The sequence below is a fragment of the Lathyrus oleraceus genome, chromosome 6, assembly GCF_024323335.1.
Source record: "Lathyrus oleraceus cultivar Zhongwan6 chromosome 6, CAAS_Psat_ZW6_1.0, whole genome shotgun sequence".
NCBI classification, from domain to species: domain Eukaryota; kingdom Viridiplantae; phylum Streptophyta; class Magnoliopsida; order Fabales; family Fabaceae; genus Lathyrus; species Lathyrus oleraceus.
The window spans coordinates 85,958,524-85,973,026 of NC_066584.1; the positions used below are offsets into that span (position 1 = coordinate 85,958,524).

General features: G+C 35.4%; 2 protein-coding genes across 2 annotated transcripts; both read right to left on the bottom strand.

Annotated features, from left to right (window-relative positions):
• Positions 1-4,838: 4,838 nt before the first annotated feature.
• On the bottom strand, positions 4,839-5,910 carry LOC127093266 (uncharacterized). The gene is made up of 2 exons (XM_051032177.1): positions 5,746-5,910; positions 4,839-5,530 (listed from the first exon to the last, which is right to left on the bottom strand). The coding sequence occupies exons 1-2, from the start codon at positions 5,908-5,910 to the stop codon at positions 5,117-5,119; spliced, it is 579 nt and encodes a 192-aa protein (XP_050888134.1). The 3' UTR covers positions 4,839-5,116.
• Positions 5,911-6,031: 121 nt separating this feature from the next.
• Positions 6,032-7,935, bottom strand: LOC127093265 (protein WHAT'S THIS FACTOR 1 homolog, chloroplastic). Its single transcript, XM_051032176.1, has one exon. It carries the CDS (start codon positions 7,933-7,935, stop codon positions 6,748-6,750), a length of 1,188 nt encoding a protein of 395 aa, XP_050888133.1. The 3' UTR covers positions 6,032-6,747.
• Between the last annotated feature and the right edge of the window lie 6,568 nt (positions 7,936-14,503).

Here is a 14,503-nt window from a genome sequence, read left to right on the forward strand (position 1 = left end):
ACCTGAGGATACGTAGGAGCGAGATTCAATATCTCGTCAAACACTACAATAAAAAAACCTAAATATACCTTTGTCTTGGACCAAAACTACGTAGCTTTGAATTCCTCGCCGCACCGAAGGATACATAGGATCAAGACTCGCAATATTGTCAAGCACCTTAATAAAAAAACTTATTTTTAGTCCTTTTTCTCTTTTCAAATTTTTAGTGAACAAACGTAAGCTAAAATTCCATTCGTAAATCTAACTATATGGTTCTCGTTGAGTACAACAGATGTGAGGGGTGCTAATACTTTCCCCTCACATAACTGACTCCCGAACCCGAATTTGGTTGCGATGACCATTTTATTTTCATTTAAGGGTTTTATCGATATTTTATCTTTTCTTTTGGAATAAATAAACTTTCGTGACGACTCTGTTATTATTTTGAGCATGCAAACACCCGTGGTATTTTTTGCACCACGACACTTATGGCATTGTATGATCTCACTTATATGTTTAGTTTAACAATCTTGTTTTTTATCTCGCAATTTCCATTTACGTATTTTTATTTTCGTAAAAAATCCTTTATGTACTACCAAGTTTAAGTAATGAATAAAACAATGGTTTTCCTCTCTTAAATGTTAATTTGTCAATTTGTATGCATTTCTATTTTTATTTTGCAATGCATCTTTACCCGCCTTTTTTATTTCGACAAAGGGGGGGAGTATAGTCTCAGGGGGAGTGGAGTATACTCTCTATTTAACTCATGGAGGTTTAATTACTCTTAGCACATATGTATTTTTTGTACCACCTCCCCTGAGAGATGTGTTGTCATCATAAAAAAAAATGTGGAACATTATATTACAGGTAATATGCTTTTAACAATGATAAGTTTTTTACTTTTGATGATGGCAACCTTTGTTTAATGATGAAAACTGATGATCACAAGTCAATCATAAACGGTTAAGCGGTTAAAGATGCAAACAAAGGAATTAGGGTTTGTTGGACTTGACTATTCGATGATGGTAACAAAATGGAATTTAACTCAAGTCGCATCTCAAGTAAATTCAAAAAAGTGTCTACAAGAAGGAAAGTATTTGACAAAGTCTTGAAGTGACAAGAAATACATGCCTTGATTAGCCTATGTGAAAACTATGTAATACATAAATGGAATTTTCGTAAAAGTGCTTGGCTAACTCATACGCACACGAAAACATTTTTAAAACTGATTTTTCTAAAAGATATACTTTCAAAAATGTCTTAAAGTCGTGCCAGGTGAGTTAGGAGTTGGTTGAAATGATTTGGGCAAAGTTTTGTCTTTGACAATCGATTGGAACTTTATCCCAATTGATTGGGAGGTTTCAAAAATTCACCCTAATCAATTAGCACAACATCTTAATAATGCATAATAGCTAGATATATTTTCTTTCCATTTTTAACTTGGTAATCGATTTTATAGGAGCCAACCAATCAATTGGGACATGTTGTCAGTCGTTTGACAAGTCTTAAAATGAACTTAAAACGGTTTCCTTTTGATCCAACCGAGCCTATAAATAGATATTCATTCCTTTATCTCTCTCTCTATATATCTCTCTCTTTCTCTCTCTCTCTCTCTCAACCTTTCTTTTACTTTCTCTCACTAAGTTTTAGCCATAGTGGTTTTTGAAAAATTCCTTTTTGTGAATGAGTAGTTGTAATTCTGGAAGGGTAGATTTCTAAGTTCACTAAGGAAATTTTCTTTATACCTTTGTTGAACATTTTATCCAATCAGGGATTGTTTGTTTGGGTCATAAGTTAAACCCGTAAAAGCTTTGGTTTGGGGATTGTTCTATCAAACCCTTGATTAGGTTCATAAGTTCAGCATGTGGTTCTTAGTTAGCCAGTTATAAAACCAAGTCAAGGTTAAAGTTTATCTTGTGATAAAAGCTTGTTTTTCAGAAACACACAATTAACTCTCCCCCTCTTGTGTGTGAAATCACATGTCCAACAAATAGAGCATGCGCCAATTTCAAGTACATAATTTTAAATTGAAACTTTATTCACACGTCTCATTCATATAATGACCTGAGTGTTGGAGTTCTAACCATGTAGTCCAGCCCCTCATCCACTGCAACAGAAGTCGAGATCTACTGTTGCACACTACAACCTTTGTTCTCTAATTAATTTTGGTTCCATAACAAAATAGTGGTGTCGTATGTGGGAAACAAAATTTGATTCCCGCATTTTCCATGATTTTAAATTCTCACTTCGATTCACCAATTAGAAGCTCTCTCAACCTGTTAGAACCCTTTTTTTTAAAATCTTTTGTAGTATGAGTTAATAAAAAATATAGGTGACTTTGTGAAAATAATAAAAATCTCTTTTGCCATTTCTTTTATCCGAAGAAAACATCACTTATACCTTTTAACAAATCAAACCAAAAATAAGATTATATGGCAAAACTCCTAAGAGTATATTAAAACAGGCTCATGTATTAATGAAAAGTAGAATGCCATAATGAACGCAAGTGCTCCAAATGGAAATAATACGTTAGTTCAAATGAGACCCTAAACTAAGTTCAAAGCATGACCAAGTGCAAGGGCAATAAAATGAGAGCTTATTAAATAGAACCAAACACAAGGCCTAGACATGAATAACTATGGCTATATGAATACAAATGAAAGTGACTAGTACCATGCAATGTAATAGGTTAAAAGTGAATGGGTGGTAAGACAAAATTGGGATATGACACTAATGTAAGATTTAGTTTTTTGGAAAAGCTTTATAAAGACCATTTGCAAGGGGCTTTGGATGTCGAAGGTGATGATGTGCAAGTTGAATACCACTGGCAGTGTGCATTGAGGTGTTACCTCTTGTTCCTGGTTGACACATCCATGTTTGTGAACAAAAGTGCAACCTATGCCAATGTGGTTTACCTTAAGTACTTCATCGACCTGACTGTAATTCATTAGTACAACTGGGGGTCGCTTGTTTTGTCTACCTCTACTCGAAGTTGGGAGAGGGTTGTCTTTGAAAGACAAAGCATATGACAGAGAGTTGCACGCTGCTTACAGAAATTTAATGTTACTAAGATTTCCATTATTCATCTGTTACACTTGTTATCAATATTGTATCTGAACCATTTTCAGATATGGATCATCCCCCACTTCCCTTGCATCATTGGGTGAAAAGTTGTGTCTAGCCACACTGAGGACTGATCATGTGTTCCCGAATTTGTTCACAATGGGAATAGTGTGGTCGAGCCATTTAGAGTGTATCTTAACTGTCATGTACCAGATGGTGTTTGCTTCTGCCCATATCAGGGTCACTGTGAGACGTGTTAGTTTGACATCATTTTCTTATACTTCGGATGGCTGGCATGTGGGTCATCTCTTATGTATCCTTATCTACCCGAGCGAGTCAGTTTGGCTATTTGTAGATTATTCTGAGACCTCCCTATGAGTCTATTCCTCGTGGCGTTCGCCGCAAAGATCTTGGTGTGATACTGGATGATTTCGAGATATATTTGTTATCATAGGAGTATCGTAGGGTGTCAGCTCTTGTACACTAGGCATATGCAAATGGCTACATGACATGGTTCAATAAGGTGTCACACTTTATCATGACACTAGGCGCTCCTGAAAGACCACCTACTTCAGCTAATCAAAAGGTACTTGAGTCTAGGGATGACCATGTCGAGAGCGTGTCGGCGATCTGTTGGTGTGTTGTTGAGATGGGTAGAGTGTACATACAGGCAGGACTCTTTAAAGATGACAGTCCCTAGTTCGCCCTCGTGGAGAACCTGATTGCCGAGTTGCATAATGTTGTGTAGTACATACGGAGGAGAAGGCAGGGGGTTAGACATACCCAGTAGTTTATGATATTCTCTTTTTTTTTTGTATTTTCGGACAAATGTTAGGTATAGCCTTGACTTTTTGAATTAATGTATGACTTTTTACTTTTATTTAACTTTAATATATATTGATTTTACTTTAATATAACTTGACATCAAAAAATTACAATATTGTGACAATGGTGTTGCTCTAAAATTATTTGGGGTGATTCAGGAGATGTATCTCCGAAATAATTTCCCTTTGCAATTAAAACGCTTCCAATAACTTTTGAAGGAGTTCAGGTGATATTTCGAAGATACATATCCAAAAACATCTAAAAATCATACAAAGATGTATCTTCAAACCATACTTTATTTAAAATGGGATATATCTCAGAAAAACTTTTCTTAGAGTGATTTCTAATGCATCTCCGAACGCATAAAATACATTTTTAAATTTTTTAAAATGTGAGATGCACATATAAGGATGTAATTGGCATTTTCCTAAATATAAAGTATAGAATCATAATTTTATGAGTTGTATTTTAAAAAAAAAAGTTATGCTTCTTTTATTTTGCCATACTTTCGTGTGGAGTTTTTTTTTCTGCTTTCCCAATACAACCCAGTCTTAGTCTATGTAACAGTATACTAAGTATACAAATTGTCTGTTGTAATTTTGTTAGCACTTGCATCATTTCTCCGCATATGTCCCCTATAAGCCTTTCTAAAGAATGATGATGTATACTACCACTCAATGCTGTGCCACGCATCTATATAGGAAAGAAGATAAGGACACTCTTTTTATTCTCTCCTTTCCACTATTACCAAGGGTCGTTTTGTTTGTGTTTCTTATTCTTTCAAGATAGAGATATATTCACAACTTTATTATACTGATTTGTTCACAAGAAAAATGTGAAATAAATGCCTCCAATAGCTTTCCCTTTATATCATAGTCCTATTTAGAATTTTTCAGAAAAACCTTACTCCATAATAAATATGAATTTCAAAGAGTACATAGTTTGTTTGTTTTCATTGCAGAAAAACCTTACTCCATAATAAATATGAATTTCAAAGAGTACATAGTTTGTTTGTTTTCACTGAACCAACTAATCCGGTTCGGGTCATTCTGGCGTCTAATACACTAAACATAGTTTTTATATAAAAAAAATTGGAAAGTCAAACAATGAACAACACAGCTAGCTAATAACAAGGCTAGGAATAAGAAAAGATAACCACGACTTCACCCAATAACATCAAACACACAATTCTTTTCCACTACTACACTTTTTTGGTGGCATCACCATTTTGTAATTTTGTTTTGTCCCATCATATTGGTCCCCCACATGAGTAAGTGACCGTACAAGATTCTCCAATCACCACTGTGTATTCATGCAAAGGTCTTGTGAGGAAAACAGGCAACTTAACTAGAACCTCACACACACATCGGCTGTCTATCTCTCTAGCCCACCGGCAACAGTTATCTTCTTGCGAGGTTCTGTGATGTCCGTGTCTGTGTCCATGTCTATGGTGGTGACTCTGGTGTCCCTCGTCATGGTGACCTTCGTCCTCGGCCGGGGGTGAAGGAGAGGGTGGAGGCAGCATTGGAGAAGGATGTGATCCTGGAGTGAAAGGTAACATTCCGCAAGCATAGCTTACTAGTGCTAGCTGAGGTGCACAGAGCGGGCGAAGAGACGGCGGTGGCAGGTGAATAACCGGTGACCCGATATGACTCTCCATTTTCTGCACAAATGTAAGAAATGTGAGAACCAGAGTTACTGAATTAAAAATATTGATTATCTTCATATTGTTTCTCTTTCTAGTTTATTCCTCTTGTGCTAATATATCTGAACATGAATGTACTAAGAAGTAGAATTGCTTAAATACTTGCAAATTCATTAGCTTATTTCCAGTTCATGGTTTATGAGGGGAATTACTAATATATAAAATGTACCTACCAAGAGAATGAGGTTAGGCACTGTGTGGTTGCATTTCTCATCCATCTGGTGTGATGACTTTGTAGGTAAGCACAAACTATTCCTGAACAATGTTTTGAACAACTCTTCCAACAGTGTTGAAAAGTGTGGCCAAGGATGTATCAGATTTGTGTAAATTAATGACATGTAAATTTTACATGCGAGGTAATCAAATGGAGGACTTTTGAAGCAAAAGGTCTATATATTAGACCATATAGAGTGAGAGAAAGAAACACAAAAATACAATGAAACAAACAAACAAACTTAGGAACCATAAAAAAACATGTCTTTATTTCTGCCTTTACTCAAAAGTTACATAAACAAAGTTTTGATGATACAAAACTTTATGTTGATTCTAGATGGCTTTCACTTTGTCTGTCAAAGTGCAGAGTACTTCAACTTCAAATAACCTCAACAAAGATTGACTAAAAGGACAGGAAAAAAGATTTCTAACTTCATTCAATTGTAAAACAAATTTGATAATACATACCAGATCATTATAACAAAATTTGTAAAAAAAAAAAATTAGAGCTTTTAAATGGGAGAAAGATACCAGATGGGTACAACAGTTTTCTTAAATTAATATTCATGGGTGATAAGGAAAATTTAAGGTATTTGTTTTACACGTTTGTTCGCCTGTTTCCGGTGTTTCTTAAAGTAAATACTTCATTGCTGCTCTAAGATGATTTGGATGCGGAACTTGGTCATCAGCCAACAATGGAGTTCTTTTCTTCCAAGATTTGCAGATGTATGTGTGTTTCTTTCAGTTCAAATTGTCAGAGGAAATCCAACATTTTTCACATTTGAACTTCATGCAGGATTGGTCTGATGTCAAAAGGATTATTTGGATTTTAGAGCACCGTGTCGTTAAATTCCTGAATTCAAAAACACAATAAGTTAGACAAATGCAAATTTAAGTCCATTCATAACCTGCTTCCAAATTGAAAGCTCTTCATATAACCACACGCTGGTTTTATATTATTATTATTCAGAAACTCTTGTGGCCACAAGTTCCATATCTTGCTTAATTTTCTCTTGTTTCAACCTCAACTGCTCCACTCTTTCGCGCCAACCCTCCTCCAACACCTCAGCAAATCTATCTTTTATCTGAAGCAATGGATCAATGTCAATCAACTTATCCCCTTCATATGCTTCTCTCAACATTGCAGTCTCAATCCCACCTTTCAACGACATATAGAATATACCCGAATGCCTCGTAAAAGCACTTGAAAACGCATTCGAAAACCTATACTCCTCACAAAACTTTCCAAGAATCGGCACCGGAATCCTCTTATACAACGAAAGAGAAAGCAATTCATGGAAAATCCCAACAGACCTCTTCTCCATCTCTCTAGAAGCTTGCTCCAAATTCGAGACATCCTCATAAGGCGAAACATAATCAAGCTCCATCCAATCCCTAATCCACTCCCTCATCTCTTTCTTCAACACAAACCCCGGAGGAAGCTTTACATTGAAATTAGGCCTAACCCTAATCCCAGTAACCCTACTTTCCTCTTCAGCCCTTTCCTCAATAACAGATTTCGCAAACTCCGGATTCCAATCAACCAATTCAAGAAACGATTTTCCCTCCCCAGGTAAACCAGTTAACCTAAAATACTCCGGATACCTCGGAACCAAATCAACCAAAAAATCATTAGGGAAACCAAATTCCCTCTTCACATGAAGCAATTTATCAGCACTAACAACCTTATTCTTCGACATCATCAACAATTTACACAACTTAGCAACAATTAACGGTTCATTCTCCTTAAAAATCCGTTTTTCTTCCTCGATAAACCGAAGAAGACGATCGCTGACCCGAATGAATTTCACAGGTTCTGTTTTGGGTTTAATGCGATCGTAGTAGACATCGAATAGAAAAGGGTTTTGGTTCAAAAAAGTATCGATTTTTACCTTGAGTCGCATCCTTTGGCGGCGTTTTTCGAGGTAGCGGAGAGGGATTACTTGACCTGGTTCGTTGAGGACTTCTTTGACGACGCGTGCGCATTGTTTGTAGCGTTTATCGTGTTCTATGGCTTGGTCTAGGGATGGGTCTTTGCGCCATACTACTTTGAGACTGGATATTGATCTTGTGTGAGTGTGAATGTGAATGTTGAGATTGTTGTTGAGGTAGTAGTGGAAGAGAGTGTTGATTTTGGTTTTGGAGAACATGTCTTCACCGGAGGAACAGAGCAATGTGGAGGAAGAATGTGTTGTTAAAAACCCCTAAAACCCCTAATTTGATTGCTTTTGGGTGACATTTTATAAAATTCATTTAAGTAATATGGATATGCTGCTTATATTATTCTCAAATAACCATTTTTAATCTTTTAATTTTATTTCAAAATCTATTTTGATTCCTTAATTTTCAAAGAGATCAATTTGATCCCTCAGTTTTACAAAATGTTTCACAAAAATGAATGTGAGATGAAAATTTTAAATTGTTCAAAACTTGCATGGCTCTATAAAAGTGTATAAGATGGTTTAATTAGATGTACCACAACTATAACAAGAGACATTTATTGAAATGTAATAAGTGACCCTTGTATAATTGGTAGGTATCTTCCCATGCATGATGATCCAAACAAAATGAAGAATATTTTCAAGTAACTTAAGATTCAAAATCCAAGACCAAGTTAGTGTTTGAATTTGAGGTGGATTAGACACCCAAGCTAACAAGAATAAGTTGATTTGGGAGATTAATTACTTGATACGAAATAAGTTGATTTGGTAGATTAATTACTTGATACGAAAGATTCTCAAATAAGAATATCATCGTAGTCATAATTAGCAACGACACTAGCCATCTTCATTTTTATGTTCTAAGGAAGATGAGTGGAATGATGTCAAAATTCCAAGTATTATAATTGCTTAGATTCATGATATGTATGTGTGTATCCTTCTTATCCATGGAAGAAAGTGTGTCAGAAGTTCTACCATTTGGTAGTTATTTATCATACCAAATGGAAATGTCTCCTCTCCCTACTTTGGTGATAAAACTTGGATTGAGAGTCTCACCTAATTTAGAAATAGAATGTCATGTGTATGATGTTCTATGGTAATTATTTGCCTCTAAAATATGAACTATAAAATTATATCTAACTGATAATAATCGAACCCACAACTTGTTAGGATTGTGAATAAGCTCTCAAACATGTTTACCCAATAAATTAAAGAGAGAAAACGGGATATTTATATAATGGTAATATTATATATAATATAGGTCATATTTATAAGATATAAATAGACTACAACACAAATGATATACATTAAGAGAATTAATCAACATTTAGTAGTGAAAATTTATTAGAAGATAAGGTATTGAACATCCATAATATATTATTCATAACATTTTCCCTTGGATGTAGTTGCTATGAACTATTGTGCACAAGTCCTTTGGATAAAGCAACAACGGTTAGATTATTATTTAAAATTCAGTTGCATTCCAATTAAGTGTGATAACACTAGTGTGATTAGTCTCACCAAGAATCGAATTTTACATCCGCATATTAAACACATTGAAATTATGAATCATTTTCTTTGGGATCATGTCGGAAAAATGTGATATGATTTTTGAATATGTGGACACCAAATACAGCTTAGTGATATATTTACAAAACCTTTGGTTCTTGAGATTAACTATTCTTAAAATATCTATTTAGTTCTAGAACTTAGTCGAGAAAAGTTTTGTTGGTTATTGAGATTGCCCTGGAAAATCTCTATTTGATTCGTTAAGTCATCCTAGGTAAAAGCTTTCTTTTTAGTTGGGGATAAGCCATTGTAAAATCTCTAGATTCGTTTATATTTAAGGTTCATGGGCATAACATCTAAAAGCTCAAGTTCATAATCAAAATCTAAAGAAGATCTCTTAGGGACAGGAATATGCTAACATTCAGGCGAACCTGGATAAATCATCGGTGTCATCTCTCTAAACCCTTATTTCTTAATTTATATAATTACTTTACCGGTTTTATTTTCCGTTGTTCAGTTTACTCTAATATTAAAGAATACTAACAAAATTCATCTTTTAAGTATAAAAATACCTTAAATTTAATCGCGAGTTTTAAATACCATATCCCTTCCCCCCTCTCTTGTACTTGAAGTTACTTGTCTAACAGGTGTCATCGGAGTCTAACTCCAGTTAAAAATTAATCGTCCCAAGAGGAAAAATATCTTCAAGTTATTCACTAAACAAACCCCTATCATTTAATGAATACGAGTATAGTTTGTGGAAAGAGAAAATAAAATTTTACATAAAAGGGATGAATCGTGGTATTTGGAAGGTGTGAAGGAAGTCTCATTTGTTCATACACACAATTTCAATGGTGTTGTAGTAAACAAACCTAGAAAGGATTGGACTAAAGATGATAAAGATCTGTCATCAATGTCGCTCTTGATATTGATGAATTTTTGCGAGTTTCTCACTATAAAAGTGCAAAAAAAATGTGGGACATCCTCCAAATTACCCATGAAGCAACTATTAAGGTAAAGGGGACAGGGATGTGTATATTAATCCATGATTATGAAATATTCATAATGAAATCTAAAGAGAGTGTTAATCAAATACAAACATGATTTACTCATATCGTGATTCATATGAGAACTATGGGAAAATATTTTCAAATAAGGAACTGGTTGTAAAAATTCTTAAACGCCTAAACTGTAGCTGGAAACCCATATTCATTGTGATTTGTGAATCTAAAGATTTAGCGACTATGGACACACACAAAAACACACACACACTCTCTGGAAAATTGCAAGAACACAAAATAAAACTTAAAAGGCTTTCCATAGATGAGAGGAAGGAGAAAAACAACAAAAGTCTAACATTCAAAGCTGAGAAATATGAACCTCACTGTGATACTGTCTTATAGTAAAGAACTTCAAAAGATTTCTAATGCATGAGAAGAAACAAAAAGAGGAACAAGAAATGGATAAGGAGAAGATACCATTAATCCCAACATGCTACACATGTGAAAAAGAAAAGGCACATCAGGACAAGTTATCCCTTAGCTAAAAAGGCACATAAAAAGAAATATAAGAAACCTCCGGGAAAAAAAAAAGGCAAGAAAACTTATGATGCATGGGAAGACAATGATATTGAATCCTCAAGTGATGAAGAATAAACCAACATTTATCTCATGGAAAATCATCAAGATTATGAGGAATGGTTTACAATCTCGAACGTTAAATGGTATCTTAATAGCGGTTGTTCAAGGCATATGGCAGGTGACAAAACTATATTCTCCCCATTTCCTAAAAAATGAGGTATTGTGTCTTATTGAGATAATAATAAGGGAAATTCATATGTTTTGGCACCGTTGGTAAGTCCCTCAGTCCGATGAATGTGGAAAAATCTTGTTTAAGGGCTAAAGCATAATTTACTTAGTATACATCAATTATGGGACAAAGGTGATTGTGTAACTTTTGATTCTTCTGGTTGCAGGGTTATAAAATCTAAATCAAATGAAATTCTATTTATGAGTTCAAGAAGTGGAAATACATATATGGTGAATTTAAATAAAATTATTTCAAATGATGTATGTATCTTAAGTAACAAGGATAAATATTGGCTATGGCATATGAGAATAGCTCACATTCACATGGATCACTTAAACAAGTTAGTTTGTAAAGATCTTGTAGACGGTCAGCCATACTTACATTTTGAAAATAATGTTATGCGATGAGTGCCAAAAAGGCAAGCAAGTAAGGACCTCTTTTAAATATAAAAATATCGTTTCTACTGATCGGTCATGCATCACATGGACCTTTTTGGCTCATCTAGAAGCGTAAGTTTAGATGTAAAAGTTGATTCTCTTATAATTGTAGATGACTATTCTCGCTATACCTAAACATTATTCTTATCTCATAAAAGAGATGTGTTTGATGCCTTTCAAAAACTAGCCAAGGTTATCCAAAACGAAAAAGGAGTAAGCATTGCATCTATTAGAAGATACCATGATGGAGAATTTTAAAATGAGGAATTTGAAAAATTCTATAACGATAATGGTATTCTGTGGAACCTTGTTTTATATGTGATATGCTTTTAAGAAGGACAATAAACTTTTGTTGAACTTTTGATGATGACAACTAATTGTGATGGCTCCAATATCTTCTAACAAGTCAAGCATAAGTAATTAAGCAGATAAAGATATGGAATTGACTATCTGATGATGGAAATCTAAATGGAATATAAGCTCAAGCCTTACCTCAAGTGAACTCAAGCAAGTTGTCATACCCCAAAATTCGCCTGTTAATTTTTATACTTTCAACAGAGGTCTATTCATTTTTCAAAGGAACAAAGATCCAGCGCACAGGCTACCAAATCCAGAAGATGACCTGAACTGTCATGCTCGCTAGGCGAGCAAAACCTTCGCTAGGCAAAGCCCACGCTTTCTCCTTCGCTCCAACGAACCTTGTTGATTTTGCTACTGGAATGCTCGCTAGCTGCTCGCCTAGCGAGTAAGTACTAGCTATGTTTTTATCCAAGTCTGGGAGCATTCGCTGGAACACTCGCTGAGTGTTCGCCTAGCGAACCCTTCGCTGGCTCACTCGCCTAGTGAAGCTTGCGGATATACAAAAATTCTAAGCCTGAATTGCCTTCAGTCTGAGCCCACCAAGACACAAAAAATCAGCTATAAATTCCAGAACTTCATTTGAGAGAAGGGGACAACGAGAGATCAGAAAAACAGGGGAGAAAACCCTAGAAGCTAATTCAGAGAACTCATCTGCACAAAGGTTACCTCCACCAACCCTATCAGGCATAAACCCTAAGATTGCCCTGCAAAACCCAACGGTGCAAACTCAATTTCATTCGATCCCTCCAATCAGGTTTGCCCTATCCCCACTACTCTATGTTCCCAATTTGAAATTTCTAAATGTATGAGGCATTATGGTTGAATTTGGAAAGGCAAATATCGTTAGGTTTTGCATGCGGGTTTATATGTGCATAAATGTGTAAAACAATACTTTGAATATTCGATCATGTAATTTCTGTAATGGATGCCATAGGGTTTGGGGTTTCCGAAATCGCACCAGTATCAAAGAAGAACCCAGAACCCGCATTCATTCGCTAGCACCTCGCTAAGCGAACATGTAGCGGAGGTTCGCTAGGCCCTCGCTAGGCGAGGCAGTAGCGAACATGACAGTAGTTAATTTTTTCTGTTTGCATTCTGACCTGTTCCGTATTTGTTTGACATGTTTCCTATTGCGTTTACACGCTGTTTGCCTGACACTATTATTGTTATGATTCTTTTGTTCGATGCAACTCTTGATTGCACCCCATCCCGTTATTCTAACATGTTTGCTGAGTTTTGTAAGGGCTCCCATGATTCTGGAAGAGATAGCTCGGCATCCCACTTTATTTGTGGGATATCATCGTGGAGATTTATTCTGATTACTTGGTTAATTATATTGCCTTCGAATATGTGATCTTATCCCTCTCTTTGTTGCCTTACGATATTACGGTCATGTCCCGCGAATGTGGGGATACCCTTAGTAAAGACTCGTTCGATTAAATCATCATCGTCCCTAAACAGATAAGTCATAGTCCCTTCGATCAAAAGGTCAATGTCCCTACGAGATAAACCTTGTCCCTCGAACGTTGCCTTCGAATATATGACTTTGTCCCTCGATGACCCTTCGTTGTAGCCTACGATTAAATGATGATCGTCCCTTCGAATGCTAAGGTATCCTTAGAAATGTTGCCTTCAATGACCAATCGATGACCCCACGATGTCCCTTTATATCCAAAGGATAAGACTACTTACTTCTCAATAGTAAGGACAGTTTTACCCTCCTAAGGATAGGAAATACCTATAAAGACCTTGGTTATGTATAACTCTTAAATGCTTGCTCACAGCTTAAAATACTTTTCACACCTCACATTTTTCATAACATCTTTTAGAAAATCACCACTTGGTATACATTCGCACCAGAATCATCGTCGAGTTATATTTTTCTAAACCTCTTTCAAAATCAAACGAGATAAACACTTTGTATACATTCGTACAAGAATCATTACAAAGTTAAACTCTCCTTTCAAAATATTTTCTAAACTCACCATATTTCCCAAACACTTTCTCAAACAAGGAAAACATAAGTGAGTTAAGCAATTAAAAGCCCATGGATAACCATGGATACAAAGGGTGCTAACACCTTCCCTTTGTATAATGTACCTCCCGAACTCAAAATCTAATCAAGGTCTTTCCTGTTCTTTTCCGCCTTTCCTTATTGGATAAAAGAAAAGTCAGTGGCGACTCTTGTTATCCGCAACATTGCTTTTCAAAGCAAAAACACAAAGTCAGTTCACCGTATCACACAAGTGTATACAAAAGAAAGCATTTAACAAAGTCTTGAAGTGCAAGAAATCCCTACCTTAGCCTGAGTGAATGTTTTGTAAAAGCAAAAGGGTATTCTCATAAAAGTTCATGGCTAAAATACGCACACACACCAAAATATATTTCCAAAATGATTTTCTCAAGAAAATATTTTCTAAGATGCCTTGAAGTTGTGCCAGATGAATTGGTTCAAAATAATTCTATCCAAGATTTTATCAACAAAGAAGATCTACAAGTCATAGAAAATAGTTAATTTGGATGTACTGGTGCAACATGTGGAATACGATGTTCCAGCATGTGCAGTGCAACATCTGGCCTTGTTAGCAGGCCATAAGGGATATTATCTTGTGCGAATTTTCTGATTGGTTTTCAATCAGATTTTTTTAGCAATGTATGATTGA

Coding starts and splice junctions, on each gene's coding strand:
- LOC127093266 (XM_051032177.1), bottom strand. CDS start 5,910: ATGTCATTAATTTACACAAATCTGATACATCCTTGGCCACACTTTTCA. Junction 5,531..5,745: donor TGCCTAACCTCATTCTCTTG/GTAGGTACATTT, acceptor ACATTTGTGCAG/AAAATGGAGAGTCATATCGG.
- LOC127093265 (XM_051032176.1), bottom strand. CDS start 7,935: ATGTTCTCCAAAACCAAAATCAACACTCTCTTCCACTACTACCTCAAC.